Source organism: Thunnus maccoyii, chromosome 7, assembly GCF_910596095.1.
Source record: "Thunnus maccoyii chromosome 7, fThuMac1.1, whole genome shotgun sequence".
Taxonomy (NCBI): domain Eukaryota; kingdom Metazoa; phylum Chordata; class Actinopteri; order Scombriformes; family Scombridae; genus Thunnus; species Thunnus maccoyii.
In genome coordinates, this window is record NC_056539.1 from 25,642,691 (window position 1) to 25,663,449 (window position 20,759).

Genomic DNA, 20,759 nt, shown 5'->3' on the forward strand with positions numbered 1-20,759 from the left:
TATTTCATGTTGTCCTCTTTCATTTCCAAAAGAAAATATCAGCTTCAAACATAAGATGTTAGTGTCAGTTTTTCAGCTTCTCAGAAATAATTAATGAAACATTAGTGAGAAATTGTCATTTTAGAAAGTATTTGATCCAGTGCTTCGTACAATCTAACATTCGTTTTAACGGAAAAAAAAAGCAGAATAATACATGTATGTATTAATTGGCAGGTAATACATAGAAGGTGACTAAAGACTACTACTAATTATTAACCCTTACATACTGTTAATATTCTGACCCTTCACAGTATCCCTCATAATTAGTCTCTATACATACATAAATACCTTATCAGTCATAAATAAACTAATGACTTATCCTTAATTAACCTTTCAGAGAGCAGGGAGAGTGGATTCTTTTAGGTTTTACGCTATTTGTTTAGGGAGAAAAAAACATTTGGAATCATACTGTTGTGTTTCAATGTTACCTGAAACAGGAAAACAGCCATCATTCAGTTCAATTTCAGTGCATTTCATTGAATGTGAAGAATGTAACAACAACTTTTGAATCACAATTTTTGAAATTTTTAATAAGTATGGGTCAAATTTTAACCCAAAACTCAAAAACAATAGAAATATTAACATAGAAGGCAGCCCTATATCGTCACTGTATACAACAAATGACTTATAGTGATTGAGCCAAATGTATCTATTTAATTTAATTACATTTAAATTTTAAGTAAATGACTGTGTGTTGGAATAATTATATTAATTTTCATTTTATTAAGATGCCATTTTATAACCTGACGCACCAGATGGTTTGTTAATCCAGCTGCCTTGCAAGGTAAGTCATTTTAGCTTTAATAGGGAAAACAGAACCAAAACTATGGTTGCAGTAACTTCCACATCAAACAATTTGTATGTGAACACTCAATTTGAAATATACCCACAGATATGGATTCATGTGAAAATTTTTGCATCCTGATGTGCCCAATATCAATATGCCAATGACAAGTCATATTGTGTTGCTATACACACTAATATCTGCTATCCTAGTTTACTGACTGCTTAACCCTTTAACATCCACCCTTTTTATAGAATTTTCGCCTATTTGGCCAAATGTTAAAGCTTATAACAGAAGAACTGTAAGGCCATGATGCATGTATTGGACTTCATTTGACAAGTGACATCTTCTAGTTTCTGGAAATGTGTTTGTTTGGCATGTGGCTAAAACACAAACAAAACTACATCAGTTCAAATAAGGCTCAAAAAAGTGTTTTTGGTCCTTGTCTATAATGAGTCATATTTGAATAACAATAATTAGGACATGCTTTATGCCACAACACCATGCAGAACACCATATACCTTCTACATCTTGTCAACCTGTATAATATTCCAGACCTCTACATCTAACCTTATGGGAGTTTTTAGATTGTGGTGTCACTGGGGTCTCCAGTTATCTCCAATTGGCCAAATTGTGCCGATTGCTTTGACTCATTACTGTGTGATGCTAACGCTTACAAGTGGCTTAAGCAGGTTGCCAGCGACATGTTGGATGTTAAAGGGTTAATATATTCCCAATAGTGAATCTTGTGAAACATCATCTGTTGATATTTTAACACAGAAACAGATAACATGCGCTTTTGAATGCTGATGTGTGTAAGTATGTGATGGCCTCAAATCCAGTTATTTTATGGTGTAATAAAAGACAAAGACCAGCAGATGGCGGTATTACTGTGCGGTAAGAACACAGAAGCTGCCAGTGTGGCATTTCAACCCTACAATTATACAAGATTTTGAGAGAAGTTGCTGCATGAAATAAAACAGTATTGTCTTCTGTAGGGTGAGCAATGATTAATTCTCCATATCCTGACTGAAATCCTGTCAGGATATGGACATTCCTCCTTCTAAGATAGTAATGAAGAAACAGTATTGGTACCAAAAGTGAGCATTTTAGGCCATCAGACCAAAAGAGAGTTGGGTGCAGCAAAATTAGGTAACAACTGGGATAGTTAATGTATGTATCAGGGCAAAAGGGCACAAGACAAATATGTCTGCCTGATTTAACACTATGAGCATGAACACTGCTTTAAGACGTTCTCCAACAACAATCAGTCCTCTCTGAAGCATCGAGTTCTCCACTTTAAGCCACTGAAGTCAACGTAATGGACAATTAGGTGTGCCAATCATTAGATAACCTTGATCATTATCCCATGTTAACTGCATGATTTCCTGAGGGACTATGTCTGCATGAAAGCACCTGCTATCAATAGACTTTGCATCCTTCATTTCCTCAAATGTTTTTCTTTCCTTTTGTTCCGGCAAGTCTGGCTGTGATTTGTTTAGTGCCAGTCACAGATTTTTCTGATTTAAAAAATTGCACTAGACAAAATGTTAATGAAAAAATACACTGCTCAGAGTAAAAGAAGATTGTCTCATCTCCGCTTATAAAGACATTTTTTCAAGCATCAGTTTGGTCACCATTAAAGGAAAGGAAATGAAAAAACTTTGTTGTGCAGCGGGTGAATGCTAATCAATCAATCAATCAATCGATCAAGCTGCATGAGGTGCTGCTGCAAGACACACTGAGAAACTTGGTATGAAACACACAATGAGAAAATTAAGTCAAAATAAAGCTGAACTGGGTCAGCTATTGTCTAACAGGGTAATTCAAAAATAAAAACATGTCTATGGATTTTTATGGATTACATCATGTTTATTGCCATTACTATTTTAATAACCCCACATCCCAAACATCTTAGAAGTTTTCTTACAACAATATAATAACGTCTTGGCATGATTTGATTGATTAAAGCAAACTGGAAATTCATTTTTACAGGAAACAGATGGCTGTTAATCACAAACTGAGAGGAGGAGAGTGATTTGCTCTTAACTGAAGTGGATGATGTGTTAGTGCTGTTTTTGAGTTGTTCCAGCTGCAGAAATTACATAGACACTGTAGTGTTTTGACACGCACACGTAAACATGTGCATGCACGAATACACACACACACACACACACACACACACACACACACACACACACACACACACATCAGGCAGGCAGATCAGAATTTCCCTACACACACATTAAGTATTCCCATACACTGAGGTTAGAGGAAGAGAGGATAATGAATAAAAATGATGTTGTTCTCCCCTCATCAACTCCTGTTTGGGAGCCAGGGGAGGATAAAGATGAAGGCTTAACAGGCAGGTTGCAGATTTGTGATGCACCAGGGTCTGAACATCCTCTCCTGTCCCAGCAGGTAAGAAAATTTAATTAACTTCATTTCTCACAAATATGCAAAGATACCGTCTGTCTACAGCACAAAAGTGTAAACTAACTGGTTTGGTGTTTATGTGTAATTGCATTTTACATATTTTTATGTTCCTGTTGCTGGATGCTTCCGTGTGCCACAGACACCATTTAGGAGAGGAATAAGCCTAACACAGAGAGTGAAGAGTAAGCCCATTACAGGAATCCACTGTGTGTAGTGTATGGTTGCCCTCAAACTCAACTCACACTGGGCTTCTATGCCAGCCAATTACACTGATATACAGCCTTCATATTCGTGTGTGTACATCCTCACACTGAAAACACACACACACACACACACACACACACACACTAGGAGGATGTTTTCCTAATTCAAATTGTGAATTTCTGTGCTAAGCAATGGTCCCCATGTCATACAAACACACACATGCACACATACAGTAGAGAAAGAGAGAAAGAGAAGAGAGAGCAGGATGGGAATATAAAATGCGTGTGCACATATACACACACACACACACTGAACACACAAGTGCTCCTAATCTGAATTGCAGATGTTTTCTGTGGCCTCTCTGTCTGCCAGCACCATGATGATGAGCCGTCCTCGTTAGCATGAAGACTTTTAGCTGTAATTATCTGGTAATGGCACTTAGCCCATCAACTCCTCCTGTAGTGTGTTCCAGTGCAGGCGCAGTGTCACACACACACACACACACACACACACACACACACACGGACGCAAAACACACATGCTGGCATGCATCTAGACAGCTAGACACAAATACAGACAGACAGACGGACATGCACACACAAAGCTGCAAAGAAATCCATGAATACAGACAGACAAATACACACAGACACACAGGAAGACAAACAGATTCACAAATACAGAGATGCAAACATTCATGGCCACACACTCAGCTAAACAGAAATTGATAAACACAAGCAGATACACACAAATGGAGAAAAACATACAGTATACACAGAGACAAACATAAACATACACACACGGTGCCATATCCCTGCTGCTCTGTCTGCCCCCATGGCTAATCTGTGCAACTTATTATCCAGGAGATAATAGGAACTGTCATCCATGAGGCAGAGGAAGGAAGGAGACAAAAGGGAGAGAAAGTAGCAGAGGGGTGGCCGTGTGTTCACTGCGTTTTTTAAACAGAAAGAGATTTTATTGCAATAACTTTATGAGGCCAGATGTGGCATATTAACCGATCTGGCTCGTTTCGCAAAGTCGAAACACCTTATCTCGGCAACAAAGGTGCCACACAGGGAAAGTGTTACAAAGGGAGACGCAAAAGTGCTGATAGAGGTAAAATGAAATGGACCAAGAGACACAGAGAGAGAGAGACAGAGAGAGAGAGAGAGAGAGAGAGAAAGGGGGGGACTGGATGGATAAAACGTATGAAAAAAGCTGATGCAATTGGAAAGAAGTAAAAAGAGGTAGAGGGAGACTGAATGTTTGCTTTTTACAATCACATTTTACTGCAATGGTTGTGAAACACTTCAATTGTTAATTTTGTGAAATGATTCTCATGCAGGAGGGCCATAAACCTACATCTTCTCAGCAAAGCTCTCAGAGACCACACAGACACAATGGCTGAGGGGAAGGTAATAAGAGAGAAGGAGAAATAATGGGGAAAGGGGAGAGAGAGAGAGAGAGAGAGAGAAAGAGGAGAGAAATAATGGTGAATGGTTAAAGGAATGACTACAGTAAACAAAAGCACACACTCTGTTTTATGCCACGTTTAACAGCAAGTGTGGTGCCCTAAAAACAAAACGGTAGATTAATCTTTCTTGGATGAAAGAGCCAAGAAGATTAGAAGCCTGATTGTTGCTGCACTCAGTTTTGATGGAAGTAAAATTAGTGTAGTGAGGGCCTCCAGCCAGCGGGAGCAGTAGTGTATGAAACTTATACAGAGAGATGATATACAGTATGACATAGGTGTGTGGGTATGGCTGTGTTTTAATACTATACTACATATTAGATTAATGTGGATTTTGGTGTTTAGAAAGGACAAACTACTAAATTAAAATTGAGCATATTCAAAAATGTCATTTCAATACCCCTGATTTTAAGTGTGCAGTTGATCCATACTGTATTGTCCCACAAAGTAATACAGAAAAGGAAACAGAGAAGCTGAAAAGCTGAAAAAACTACCCCCCCCCCCAAAATGAAGCATATTAAAAGTATAAAACTAACAGTAAAACACTTTTATTTTCTGTTTGTAAAGTTTAAACTTGCATTAACCAATTTTTATAACCACTTAGGGTCAGTGCAACACGGTGTAAACACAACACTGACATCTTGTAAGGTTGTTGTAGCTAATGTGTTAGCTAACAGTTACCTATTTACACATGCAGCAGATACGGAGCAACATTAGCAATTTTCAATATTTTTGAATGAACTGGTCCTACTAAACTTTGCACTAAAGTTCTTTACAATTTACGATGTTGTACAAAGTCAAGAGGCTGTGATATGTAGCACAACAAGCTTGTCAAGTACAAGCTAACAAAGTTTCTACTTACAAGCATTGTTGGTTTGGCTCTGCACATTAGATTCAATGACAATTAGAAAAAATTAGAAAATTGCCAGCTATATCCTTCAAGGGAAATATCTGGCACTTTAGCTGCTAAATTCTCTGCTTTTTTGGAAAAGGAAAACAGCACACTGCCTATATAAAATATTGATTAGAGCAGATTTAATTGGCAGTGGCATATTGCCGTTAGGGTGATGTTCGATGGCACAAATCTTGTACCTCTTCCGTCTTAGTAAAAAACACATAAGTTAATTTATTGCATACTAACTGCAAAAAGATTATACTTGGAACATTACACATACTGTAAATTATTATGTGATACTGGGACACAGTGGAAGGTTTTTTGTGTAGGTGTAGTTTATGGGATAAAAGGTTATACTACAATATAATGTCATTTAAATTAATAAATAGATCAATTACTAGTCATACAACTAGTACTACCTTGATTTAAATATTTGTGTAACTAATACAAAATCATAAAAGCTTTTATAATTTATACTAAAACGAATTGAAATGTGCATCTAATATGCTACAAGTTTATGCTGGACTTTTCTCTGCGGAGGAAGAAGTGAGTCCACTGAGGTCGACTCTTGCTATTTTCAAATAAGTTTCATGACAAGAGTTGTCATTCCAGGGTCCCAAAATATTTTATTCATTTTTTAAGTGACAGGTGGAGAGACGAAATGTTCTGCACTCAGCCACCTGGATGCCCCACTAACTAATAGAGTCCGACATGAGATCCATTTACTGTAGCTGAGGAGAGAAAAATAGTTGCTGAGAGAGAGAAATGAGGAAGAGAGAGAGAGAAAGGTGTGTCATTGAGGAGTGAGGCTGGATTGTCACCACAGTACGTAAAAAAACTGAACTGTTACAGGAACTTTAAAAAGGCTCGAACAGGAAAATAGATCACTGTTGTAGTATAGCAATGTTAACGACACAAAAGGTTCTGTGGTTATCATGCAAGCATCTGTGAGGACTCTGTTTGCAGGTCTTGCTCACAGTTTTCTGGCCTCTCCCCAGTGTAAAGACACATGGATATGTTGCAGGTGTCTTCCTCTTTGTGGCCATTGCTGAAATTGGCACAAGCCCCCAGTGGCCATGAAAAGGTTTAAAATGCTGGGTTGCTTTTCGAGAGGCATCCCTACACCTTGATATAATAATGATGTCTGAAACATCAGAAGCAGTAGTAACATATTGCGGCAGAAACACTCTAGTCAGTGCAGTGACAGTTCCTTGCTGCTTTGCTTCCCGAAATGTCTTTATTCAGGTGCATAGTTTTTATTTGTTCAAGAAGAACTGAAAGAAATCACACACCTATTTTAGTAAGGTGCTGGCTCATAGGCAGACATAAAAGAAAGGAGGCGAAAGCTGCAAACTCATAACACATTCAAGTTCTAGAAAATAACATTTCTACATACTGACTTCTTCAGGGACACCCAACTGCCATCTGACTGACATATATGGTGTCGGGACAGGTGTTTCAAATCTCCAGGCAATCAACCTGAATCTAGAAACAGAGTCCATAGAAAGGCTACAACAGCCTCTACTGGTTCTTTCACATGTGGCTATGTTGTTGTTGGAGGCCTTTCTTGTCTATGATTGGCCTCTTTATGGACTTTATCTCTATGTGCAGGTTGATTGGCCTGAGAACTCTGATTTGAAACACCTGCCCCCGACACTACATGCAATGACTGTTGAATTTCATCCTGAAGAAAGCAATGTGCTAAAGTGTCAATCTCTAGAGCTTGAAATAAAAAAAGTTATGTCTGTAGCTTTCCCCTTTTCATTGCAACCACAGAGAATTCATTAAGCAACAACTACTGTATACTCTTTATCATTGGCAGCAGTGTTTTCTTAATGAGTTATATTACCTTCTATACAGACATCTTTGTTAGTGATTTAAGTGATACACATACAGTTTGCAGACATTTTCCCTTTTAATCTTAAATATAATAAATGCTTATGAGAAATTAAAGACAAATTAATGACTTCAGGACTAATATTTGTACATTTGAATTTAAGACAGTTTAATATTTTAAGTCCCTGCAAGCATACTGCCCACTGTATCATTAACTCATTCTTTAAATATCAGAAACAATTTCAGAAAACTAACATATAAACCTATGGTTTTGGTGTCAGCCCTTCAGAATCAAAGATCATTTCCAAATGTTTCTTTTTTTTACATTCATTTATTTTTACTGGGAGAAAATCTATAAGTGAAAACAATATCAATGCCTTCACTGACAGTATTTCCAAGAAACTACAGAAGATTCTCTACAGAGCATAGAGTATAACCCACAAGCCTTTGATCCACCACAAGTCCTTCAGTTATCGTGAATCTTCAGTCAAACCAGTGAGCAGCCTCCGCTTCTCTAATGCTCAGGAAGATGACAGCGTAGGGCACTAGCAGGGCTGAATCTTCAATGAAGAGCAACAGGAACCCTGGAACAATGGGCAGGCCAAAGAGCGCCCATATCCTCAGCCAGCTCTGCCTGCCGGCTCATCCATCAAACCCCCAGTGAACTGTCACTCCTCCCTACTCTCCAGGGACTACACACATCCCCTGTCTCCTGTTACTTTTTTCAGTCTACAGTGTTTTACCCTCTCACCCTCTGTTTCTCCTTCCCTTTACTGGAACTTGTCTTTTTCTCTGGAGAGTAGAGGAACATAGACATAGAAGAAACAAAACAAGGAGGGTACTGGTGCTGTCTTTATATATTTTCAATGGAACACATCAAATGTTTGTTTGGGACACATTGATGCCAAAATCACCCGCGTCTCTGGGAACTTATTCATCCATGTTTCAGGCATACTTCCACTGCGTGAATTAGATACTCTGCTGAAGAAAAAAACATATGAACTGAGATTGTGGCACTGCAAAAATACACACACACAAAAAAATCTATATTATGGCCTTGGTTTACTACTTCATTTCTAACAAACAGCAAACAGCCCATGAAGGCTTGTTCGTAATCTTTGATTATAGTCTGGTTTCTCTGTGTTTAATAGTAAAATTTTGTTTATGACTTTAAGTTTATTGAATTTAAAATTTCCAGTAATACAAAAGTATATCATAGAAAACCCAGTAACAATATTAACATGACATGTTGTGTAAATTTGTCAGATGTCAACAGTACCACTGTCCTTAAGAAATGAATGTTTAAATAATGTCAATATAATTTGTCCTTCAGTAGCGCCATTGCCATATCCAACCTCCTGCATTCATAACAGTCTCAACAAAAAGCTGAATACACTACAGAGAAAATGTCTCTGTATGTTTATGAATACAGATAACAATGTGTTGTAACAAGTAAATATCAATACAAGCATACCTGTGTATTTTATGAACCCGGCACTTAACGAAATCAGTCAACCTAATACTCAGAAACGTGTGTTCACTGGTACTTCTGTAGTGAGTGAAACCGCAGAATCATTCCACATTTATTATTGTAATTTTCCACCTCATTTATTAGGCTGTAAGATATTCTCTCAAAAGCTGCCACCTTACCCAGTTTTGAGATCCATTCCTGAAATAATGGGCCTCCTACAGCTTTCCATTTTCTCATTATTATCTGTTTACCAATCATAATACATAATACTATAATAGTCTGAATCCAATGTGCTAGTGGTTACAATTTGGTTAATGGGTTGAGGATTTCCAAGTATTTATACACCAAGACAGAGCTCATAACCTACCTCCACAATCTCTATGATGTACTCATAGATTCTGGTCCAAAAGGTCTGTACTTTTAGGCATGACCACAGTGGACTAAGTTGCCCACCTCCCTGTCACATCACCAGTAGTCTGGTGTTTCTTTTATACTCAGTCTGAATAACCTGCTAGGGTACCAGTAAAAGCAATGGAGAATTTTGAATTTTAACCTTATTCTGATATCACTAGAGGCCTGTTTGGTAATCCCAATGATTTTATGCCACTCCTCTTCTTCAAAGGTGGAGCCCAAGTCCCTTTCCTACAGTATTTTAAGGGCTGTGGTGGTCTTGTAACCAGATTTCTTTATAAGCATATAATGATAGTGGGAAGCCCAGTGTCTTGTCTCTTTGATACGTACAATCACCATGATGAGGTCAATGCCCTGAAGAGGAGTATGTATAGAGCCAGAGGTGCTGACAAGGAGATGTCTCAACTGGAGAAATCTCCAACACTAATTATTAGCTAAATTAAACTGCTCAACAAGATTTTCAAATGATTTAAGGGCACCTTCTACATATAGGTCACCCAAGGTATGAATGCCCTTATTCACCCACTCCCTCTATATAACTGGGGATTTGCCAACAAGGAGTTTCGGGTTAGCCCATATACCAGAAGACTTATGTATGGGTTGATTTGGAATATATGAGACACTTTCCTCCACATTGTAAGTGAGAGATGATGGGGTGGGTTCGGGCATTTGGTGGCATTCTGGCAGATGAAAATATTAATGGGGGGAGGGAGTGCATACTGACTTTTATTTTTTCTATTGTATATTGTACCATGGAAGAGTTCATTCAGGAGGAAGTGCCCAGTGTCACAGGTGCCTCAGGCTAAAAGCGTAACAATAAAATAGCAGATTTGGGAGGCCCAAACCACCTTTTGCTATGGTCTTTTGTAGTTTACCAAGTATTCTGTGTAATTCTGTGAATAGTAAAATTAATGGAATATATCGAATAAGACATTTTTAGGGTGCTCACCTAATATAGTTCCAAAAATAACCCTGGATACATCAGCTAGCTATTAATGTTTTATTTTGTTACATTTGGACTCCAATAACTACATTAACTGTTTTTGCATAATTTATTTTTGCATTAATATCGATACTTACCAGATCATCTGGCATAGATTGTACACTCTCATGGTTTGTGGAGTTTTACCTTATTGAAGGTCAAAGGGTGTTGGATCCTGTGCAGATTATAAAACTCTCTGAGACAAACTTGTGGTTTTGAGCTATATACAGTATAAAAAACTTGACTTGACCATAATAAACAAGTCTACACCCATTTTGGGTTGGTGTACAGAACTTTGATGTTAAAAAGCTATATGCTATCACCTCTGCACATTACATTCAAATGGCAGAAAGATTATCTATACATAAATTTAGCCTTACCTCATAAAAATAGCTGCATCTCTCCATCTTTTTTAACTCCTCTATGGTTACCACAGTGTCTATATGCTCTTACAGCAATGTTCCTGGGTTGCTTGTATGTTGCCTGGTAACGATTATTTTTGACAGCAAGCCGATTTACTCTAAGTCAGTCAAAAGCATACAAGTGTAGGTTAGTGATGTTGATTGATGGTGACAAATTCAAAGCACTCCGAATTTGAAGGGACTGAAATTTGGATGCTTAAGTGTAAAGTTACAAATCTTCATGTATTCCTTAAATGAATACTGAAACTACTTTTAAATATGTTTACTCGGTAAAAAAAAAAAGAAGGCAGCTTCCAGGTTTCTTAGATTCAACAGAGAGGGAAACAAAATAAAGCATCAACACTAAAGGTTGGACAGTTTTTATAAATTTAATATATCAATATATAGAGATATTTATCAACAGCTTGATTTCATAGAAACGTGAGTGTGACCATTTTGGCATACAGTACAGATATTCCATGTAAGTACAGAAGTTGCTAAGTTTTTAACTCACCCCCCACCCCTCCCCTCACCAACCCACCAGTCCATCCCTTGCCCTCCCGCAGACACGTAACACAGAAAAACAGAAAGAGTAAAAGTATACAGGAGCACAAAACAAGGCACCAATAAATTAAAATGATAACCCCTCTTCTTTTTTTTTTTTTTTTTTAAAAAACACACAACAACAAAATCTATTCAACAGAATTAAATACAGTATGAACACTAAAAATCTGCAATGCTGTTAAAAAGCAAAAACACAAATGAATGGAAGAGACAGGAGAAAAAGTAAAATAAAAACACTTTGGCAGATTATTAATTTTTAGTTACAATCAAGTAGTAAAGAAATCCAGTGCTCTTGTGTACAAATAAATTCATATATAGTCTACACTCCTTTTTACCCCAGAGGTTTATGTACATCTTTTTTACAGATACATTTAAAACATTATCAAAAAGTTTTTGCTGTATGAAAACGTATTTACAAATCATGATTCAAAACCATTGGACTGTACCATTAGACCAACCCCCCCACCCCCTTTTTGTCCTCCCCTCTTAAGAACATTATCTCTTTACACAGTGCAGAAGGCTTCTTGAAAAGTTTTGTGCAACAAACAGCGTTAAAAAAATGCCTGTCGTATGGCTGTGGAATGGACAGAGCCCCGAATGGTTTTTGAGATTTCCTTGCGGAGAATAACACATCAGTGGCATTTTGAGAAAAATGCAGGTAGACAGTTTTGCAAAACAACTGGAGCCAATAGTATCAGTGATGATGTGTGCAATGATTGCCCACCTCACTCTCCCTGTTGAAGTTAATATTGTTCAAACCTGTGACGGTACTGTTGTTATCAAAATGTTGCCCCTTGTATATCATCATCCCAACCCATAGAAAGATTTACATACACAGATTTCACCGTCTTCTTCCCCCAAACCTTCATTTTACACTGACTGGTAGAAAAATGTAGGCGACTGAACACTGCCCTTCAAGTAATCAAACATCAAGTAGATCAAATATGAAACTGGGAATGGTTTGTCAAGGAGAAAGAGAGAGTGACAACTACAACTCACTTACAGACTCACAGTCCAAAAAAACCACATGATAATAAGAGGAACCAGTTGGTGAAGGAAAGTCACTGGGTCAACAAGAGCTAAATGCCAGCCAAGTAGAGTCAATGAGGGTTCCTTTCACAGTCCAAAACTGTAGCCGGGGGGGCAGCTTCTCTTGGCTGAGCATGCTTGTTCGCCTGTTCGCTGGTTCACAGTCAGGAGAGGGTTTTCTTTTCCAGCTCTGGGGGTTTCTTGTTATTTGTGGGGTTCCAGGTTATTTCCTCCAGCGTTTTTTTCCGTTTGTCCAGTGTGTATGTATCTGTCTACCCAAAGACTGATAGCCCTTGCCAAAGAAAAGATGTTGATGGCTAAGATGAAGATGGGGGTGGCAAGAGAAACATGAGTGGACTGATAAAGCAAAGCTGACTTTGCTCTTTAAACTAAAATTCAGTAGTATAACAAGCACAGAAAGACTTGAAGTCCCATAGGTAGCGTTACTTTTGATACAGTGCATGAGAAAATGAAGCGGTGGAGAGATGTGAGAGATGTTAGAGAGCATTCAGTGCATCCTGGTTAAAGCAGCATGGATCAGATTTTCTGTTTGGGAACGATCACTAGAAGAGTGCAGAGAGGAATGAAAGTTATGCACAGGGAGCACAAATCAGGAACGCTATGATTACGGCATACAATTATAATAGATTATGGGTTATCAGGGCTGTTAGGATTTTCTATGATCAGCTAATAACATATAATATATTTCTCATGAAATAAATCAGAAATAGTCTTGTTATGGATGGATTTTGGTTGGACCTGTTGTGAATGTCAAATGCCTATTACTATACACATTTGTTAGGAATATTCCATTACTTAGTGTTAAATAACCGTGTACAAGATATCATGTTGCACATGGTTCTCCAATGCAGTAACTACTGCGTTAACACTGAAAAGACTTCAAGTAATAATTAATAAAAAACTAACCTGGAGACACACCTTCCTATACAACATAGCACCTGTATTATTATAACTGAATAATTCAACATATTTACCTAAACACAAACATACGCAAACAATGCATTATTATTCATCTTCAGCATGGTGGCAGGGAGCTCAAAATTATACTTATTAAATTATACTAGATGTAACTGCAGCTTGTTGTTTATTGGGCTTACTGATTGTAAAACTATGATGACGCCGACTTCAAAGCATTGATTAGCTCCTATTTGATCCCCGTAAATATGGAACAACAATCAGTAGGTGTTCAGAAAAGCATACGGTCACAGTATGCCCTCTACTACGACGACAATTACCGCATATGAGGAATGACACTCTGGACTTTCTACGTGTCCTTCTGGGGAGACGGCTGCTCTGTCGCAATGATAACTTTTCTACAATGCCACGCTCAGTCACCTCAATAAATAAGCAATTTATTCTCCTAACTGCAAACCCTCAGTATGGAACTCCATTACACCTGAAGCAAACATGGACACGAACAACAGTGTGTGGTGTAGAGCAGGTTCAGACCAGGGTTTGCATTTTTTTTTTCAAATCTTAAATTCACAAAGATATCAGACCTGTGGCGTCTTTCCTTCTTGTCACTTTACATACATTATTAATCGTTATTTTAATCTTTTCTTTAGTACTGAGAGGTTTTTAGACAATGTTAGCATCTATAAAAATTCCCATGAGCCAGCATACCTCCTGATGACATTAAAACTATTTATACATTTCTATCAAAATGCAGCTGTATCCATTTAAACTGTTTCATATATGTCCATCCCAAATCCTGCCTAAAAACCACTGCAGGAACCAAGCAAACCAGTCCAGGATCATGCTGAGCTGAGTCACAGTCTCCCCACCGTGTAACACATTTCATTTTGCTTCATCTGTACAAGGTTAAGATGAAGGGAGATGGCATCCCCCTTGTGCTCAATCCTCATTCGTTAGATAGGCGTAGGGGGAGCGCCGTGCTGGGGAAAATGTTGGAGGGGACTGCAATTTACCTGTCAAGCGTACCGCTTGTCAAATACAGTGTATACAAATCACCCACTGTGCATCATAAAGTGGGAAGAGAAGGGTACCATTTTTCTGAGAGTGGTCAGGGGAGGGAGTGTCAGAGTACTGCGAGACAACATCAGCAGAAATCTGGAAGAATAAATGACCCACCATTCATCATCTGAGTGCAGACCTGTTCGCATATGGTTTAGTCTCAATCCTGGCAGTCATATCCTGCCTACTTTTGTCTCTGTCTGTTTCGTGTCTCTTCCTCCCCTGCGGTTACCTGAGCATCTAACACTGAGCAAACCTCTCCAAGAAACAGTGTGAGCCATGAGTGATAACTACCAGTAATCAGCTGTGTTTTGACTGTGTGCACAAATTGCCTGTATAGTTGTATGAATACATATGCTGAGTCTATTTTGGAAGACTTTCATGTTTGCATTATACTGTATGCTTTTTTGCTTGCTATTCAGCCATATGTCAGGTTTATAAAAAGACCAAAGCTCAGCCGAAACGAACCCTTGTTCATATTTGTTATTCTAAGAATGGAAGAACGGTATTGTATGTATAATTCCGACACACAAAAACAGCTCTATATCTTATATAATGCATTATGAGTGTGCTTATCCACTTTGAAATGCCCTGTAGAGACTAAATGACACCCAGAATAGGACAATTGTTAATTTGCCACAACAACTTGCAACAGCTATCATGTTAACTTGTCATAACGACTTCTAGTAATTCACCATTACAACACATTCTAAGCAATTATTGCAATATTCACTGGGCATAAATTCCATCTGATTCAATGGGCTGGAAGCATGTCTGTGGCAAGCCAATGGAAGATCAGCTCTTTACGCTGGTTTACACATTTCCTCTATATCCAGCTTTCAAATCAAATCAATGCTTGGCTCAGTCAGTGAAGGCTTAGCGTATTACTCATCTTTTTATACAAAACGGGGCTACTTACATCCACACTGAACAATCAGCGACAGCAGGAAGTGATTTAATACAAATGTGGGTTCTTTCTCTACAGCATCTCATCTAGAAACACACAGCTACACAGTTAAAGGGAGAAGTGAAGACGTGGTAGTTATAGGGCTCTGAAACACCAAAAGCAGCGCTGTGCAAACATTGAGTTCCATATTTACGGGGTGCTTTAGTTCAAACACTTGTGTTTAGGTTTTGAAACAAGTTATGTCCAATCAAATGAAAAGTGATGGTTTGGGAGCTATACCCATAAAAGTATATTACTGTTAAAGGCTCTTATAGCTAAAAATATAGGAAAGACATAAGAACTCACACTTGGCAGGTGTCTACTGCTATCAATCTTCTAATATATTGATGTTTGTTCTTTCTCCTAATCGGGAATCAGAAGCCTCACACAATGTTAGAACTGGCTCTTCATTTCAATCTGTGCTTTATTTTCTTATACTTCATTTCTATATTCCAAGGTGTGCAACTATCCATTTAAATGTATACAGACTCAACAACTAAACAACAGAGAACAAATCCCTGACAGGCTTGAACAGTCTTTTTGTTTTTTTCTTTTAAATAATGAAAACCAAAACCTCTGAATCTCTTGAATGAAATAGAAAATAGTTTATTTTGTTTATTTATGCTAGATGTGATGTTTGAATCTCTGTGACCTCAGAACCTCAGAGCCTTATTTCTCAAAACAGCCACAGGAAAGTGTTTTGTAACTCTCTATGCTGTCTGGAAATGGGCTTTTACCTCTACAATATTGATTGCAGAAGATGCAAAACAAACAAAAAGTCAAAGAGGAACACACACCGACCGAAAATGAACAAACAATCCCAAGTTCATTATCGACTGTGCGCATACCTCTGATACCAGGAGAGAGGATTACCCATAATCCTTTGCCTTTTCTGCCCTGCTGCTTTTTGCCTTGAGGCACTACCCTCTGGTGGCACAAATCCTCCTATTCCTCTCAACAGAAAGCACCCTCCCTTGCTCTTTCAACCCGAAATCACCTCCAAACACGCAGACAGCCCAATCATTTTTCTCTTTCTCCTTTCCCCTCGGCTATATTTAGCTTTGCCTGCCTAAATATGTCAAGGGAATCTGAGGGGCTGGGTGTGATAAAGGGTGACATTCCCCTTTTTAAAAAAACACCTGTCTTGTCAACTCAAGATGTAAGGGGAAATATGAGGAAAAATAAAAAATAAAATGCCGACTATACCCTTGCAAAATCTACCTTGAGCACTGTGCACTGAGAGATGCTGATTTCATATTTACAACAGCAAACACATACAAATAAATAAGGAGTCATAATATGAGGAATTAAAAATACTGCATGCTGGCTCTTTCCCCTTGCATGGTGGCCAGACAGCCTCGTATTTACAATGTGCACTGAGACAGCCGAATGAAGTTAGTTCGAACAAAATCATCAAGCAGCATTTTACACACCACTACTGCTAACAGGAGGCAGAGAGAGAAGAGAGGAGTGGAGCAGAGGCTACTAGCACGAGCACTAAAAACTAGCACTAAAAGGAAGTAGTAGTGGCTAGTAGTGGTAGTAATGTTACTCCAGTGGAGAAAGTAGGAGAGAGAAGGGGATTTACAAGATGTACATGTCATCCCTGCTCCTTAAAAGGGGAGGCAAAATGAGGACTCCTTCTCTTTCTCCTTTGCGCTGCACTGGCCTCATTGTAGTGGTGTGGAGGCTGTGGTGAGAGGAGGGGCCAGGATGGGATTGGGGGTGGGTTGGGGGTGGATGTGGGGTGGGGGGCGGGCAGGCTGCATCCCCCCTCAGGGATAGCCATCATCCTCCAGACTGAGTGCCACGCGCTGCAAACAGCAGATAAAAAGACCGTTACCACAGTAGGCTGGTGGAGAGACAGAGAGAGAGAGAGAGAGAGAGAGAGACAGAGCGAGAGAGCGAGAGAGAGAGAGAGAGAGAAATGAGATAGGAAACAGGAAAAGGAAACACAGCGGCATGATGAACAGAGAACAAAGGAACAAAATCAGAGGAAAAGGAGATAGATTCCAGTCTAGATGCCACCCACACCAAAAAATTCTCCTGCTCCTTTTCTTATCATCACAGTCTTCACTTCTCCCTCCTTTTCCCTGACCTTCTTCTTCTTCTTCTCCTCCTCTTTCCCATTTCCCCCCTTGTTCCTTCCCTCCTTCTCTGGCTCTTCCTATGTGAGAAATGCAGGATGCTTGCCTACGGCTGCAAATATCTGGCCCACATAATGCCAACCTGATTTCTCTGGCTGTCTGAGTTGCCATGCTGCCACAACATGATGAGAGGAGGAGAGGAGAGGAGAGGAGAGGAGAGCAGAGGAAAATAAGTTAAAGGACTGAAAGACAATAAAAAGATCAGTACAGAAGCTGATAATAAAACGGGGAGACCAGAAAGAGTATCGTCCCTCCCTGCAGCCCTTCACCGAGGGTGGTTGGTTACTTCGACCTTGAATCTTAATATGACTCAGTCGTGCACCTGTTTCGTGTGTGTGTGTGTGTGAGTGTGTGTCTCCAGCCTGTCATCATGCCAATGATACCCAGAATTCTTTGCTTCCTTTCTCTCCGGAGCAACACAAAGAAATCTGTGTTACCATGCCAACCGATCAAAGCGCTAGACTCCCATCCCCCCCCATAATCCTTTTTGGCTGCCCTTTCCTTCGTTGCTTGCTCTCCTGTACCTAAAACAACAAATATATTAATTAAATGGCGTAAGTACCCTGATGACATCCTCTTTTGCTGGTTCATTTAAGCACATTTGAGTCCAAATCACAGCTGGCATTGTCTCTTTTAGAAAATGCAGGTTCAAGCCAAACAGTGATTCTCAAAAATGCATCTGCATCAATGGGAACTCAATAGGGCAGTCTGCAACTCATGAAATGTGAAGATACGTCGCTTCTGCAGCTGCACTCAAGATAGAATATGAGATAAATTCTATTTTAGACCGTCCTAGGCTCTGATTTGTGCTCCCCTTTCTATCTTTTATGTCTTATTTAAGCTGTAACAGAAAAATAAAATTCACATAAGGGCAGTGTCGTGATGTTACTATCTACTCTAAAAATCCAATTTATTTGCAAAAAGGTCTAATCCTGTGCTGTGCTGTCCTGTCAGTCAGCCTTCTGAGGTGACTATATAGCTACTGTTCCTTGGCCTCACAGACATCTCAACACTAAAATCATCTCTGCTGTACTAATAAACAGACGCCACTGCAGAAGCCCCCCCATAAAGCATGCACATACTGCACTGCATAAAGACAGCATTAATTACATAAGCCTTAATGTCCCCTTAATGCCTGGGTAACCCTTTGTTGTGATTTTTAGCTAAAAAATTCCTAGCTCGTGTCAAATACTTGCTGATGTCTAGTGACTCGTAAAAAATTAGAACTTGTGCATCAGCTGCTGCTGTAAACCAACAGATGATATGTGTTTTGTTGGCAAATGGGGCCCTCAGGAGAAAATTTGTCTTCCAGTAACGAAACAAAAACTTTCAACAACCAGAAAAACACACAGAATGTTAACAAAAAAAATGGGATGGCAGGTTGGCGACAAGGATGTGTGTTGATAAAATGTATGTACTGTATGATTATGGTCAATGAAAGTGAATAAATTGTGAACATGGTGTACTGGTGCAGGGCTTAATATGTGTGTATGACTGGTGTTTTCAGTGATAACTGCAAAAATGATGCGTGAGTATGTGGGAGTGTGCATGTGCGGGCCTGTTCTTTCTTTCCACCAGGCGTACATGTACAACAAACGGGCTTTAGCAAATCCCTACGCATCCTCCCATATCCCAAAGAATCTTCTTCCAAAGATTCTTTTCTCTCATTTGCTGCTGGAGAGCATTGGTGCCCCTGAGTACCAGTGCGAGTTGCTGTCTGTGATGCCGCCCCCTAGAGGGAGCGCTATGAATGGCTGACTGTGGCTGCCACTCACTGCTGGGTAGACGTGACCGATGGACTCGCTGTGTCGCCCGATGTGGATTTCGTCGTCGTCGTCCTCTGTGGTTTTGCGGTAAACGGGGTTATCGAAGTTCATGCTCTTGGTGTTCTTGCGCCGCCAGTTGCGCCAAACCAGGTATCCGCCGGTGCAGAGCAATCCGATGACCACTGTGGCAAGGATAGGGACTGCATGTGTTTAACACACACACAACAACAACACACGGCGGGAGCGTTAACACAGCCCAGGGGACACAGAGCGGCGCTTTAAGCACTCACACGCACAAACACGTCTTGCACACTTTCTTTCATGTACTGAAGGCTCATTATTTTCTGTCTTTATTTTTCAAAATCCTATAAAATCCCATGCAGAGAGAGATTTGTAGGGGAATGAAATAAGGGGGAAAAAGTGTCACACAGTGTTAGAATTCTTTATTTTAGAGAAGCCACATTTTGTTGGCATTGAATAAATTAGAGAAGTGATAATATGGTAGCAAAAAGATGATCGTTTTTAAAAACGTTTCCTGGTAAAATTGAACTATAAAAGATACCAATAACGGAAAATAAATGGAAATAAATTTAAGCCTTAAAAGCACTTAAACAGCTTATTTGTGGCTTCTCTTCACGTTCTAATAAGCAAGGAATATTCTGAATAGTGCTTGCCACAAGAGGATCTTGTTTACTGTAGCTAAACTGCTGTTATTAATGTCTTCTTGCATCAGAACACGTGCAAATTTTGAATGGATGAGGACATAAAATGTGAAAACCTGTTACCAGGTTTTTATATTGGAGGTGGACCAACCCAGCTGAAACTAAGACCACCTCTGTGAACATTATGAAAATACTGAAATAAAACATCAGCCTTCAGGGAGAAGGAGCAGAGGCGCTACAGTTTTTTTGCACAGAAAATACCATTTATTGTCATCTAAAAACTAAATTGATCACTAGATCCATCAGGATAGGGGTGGCTAGTAGTTAAAACCAAAAACAATGAGCCTTCATACTGAATATGAACATTCATTTACATTCCCTCTCAGTCTGAATCTTACAGAATGATCAAAAACACACATAAACATGAATGCACATGCACTATCTACAACAATGAATGCCTGCATGCACCATCATACATACATACTATAAACTCCACCTGCAAGGTACACAAGTACATGCATGTTCAAAGACTGAAACCCAGTTTTCTTTCATTTCATTTCATGTTGTAGCACAGCATGCTAATCCTGAAGCCAGCGATAAGGACCCAACAATGTTTCTTAACTGTCATCACCATATTATTCTTGTGCTACATTTGGGCTATGATTTCTAATTTTGCACTAGCCTGGCTTGAAAAATTAAATCCTATCTGCAGACTGCCTGACT

At 39.2% G+C, this 20,759-nt stretch overlaps 1 protein-coding gene across 4 annotated transcripts in view; it reads right to left on the minus strand.

Moving 5' to 3' along the window:
• Positions 1 to 11,297: 11,297 nt before the first annotated feature.
• The window catches only part of lrp8 (low density lipoprotein receptor-related protein 8, apolipoprotein e receptor), a 181,778-nt gene continuing 172,316 nt past the window's right edge, over positions 11,298 to 20,759 (minus strand). The window contains exons 18-19 of one of the 4 annotated variants that reach the window (XM_042416147.1): positions 19,384 to 19,556; positions 11,298 to 17,275 (exon numbers count right to left, since the gene is read on the minus strand). In XM_042416147.1, coding sequence (XP_042272081.1) covers positions 17,237 to 17,275; positions 19,384 to 19,556 — 212 coding nt within the window. In that variant the 3' untranslated portion in view covers positions 11,298 to 17,236. Of the gene's footprint in view, positions 19,575 to 20,759 lie in introns of all 4 variants that reach the window. The other 3 variants (XM_042416145.1, XM_042416144.1, XM_042416143.1) reach the window with 3 other exon arrangements.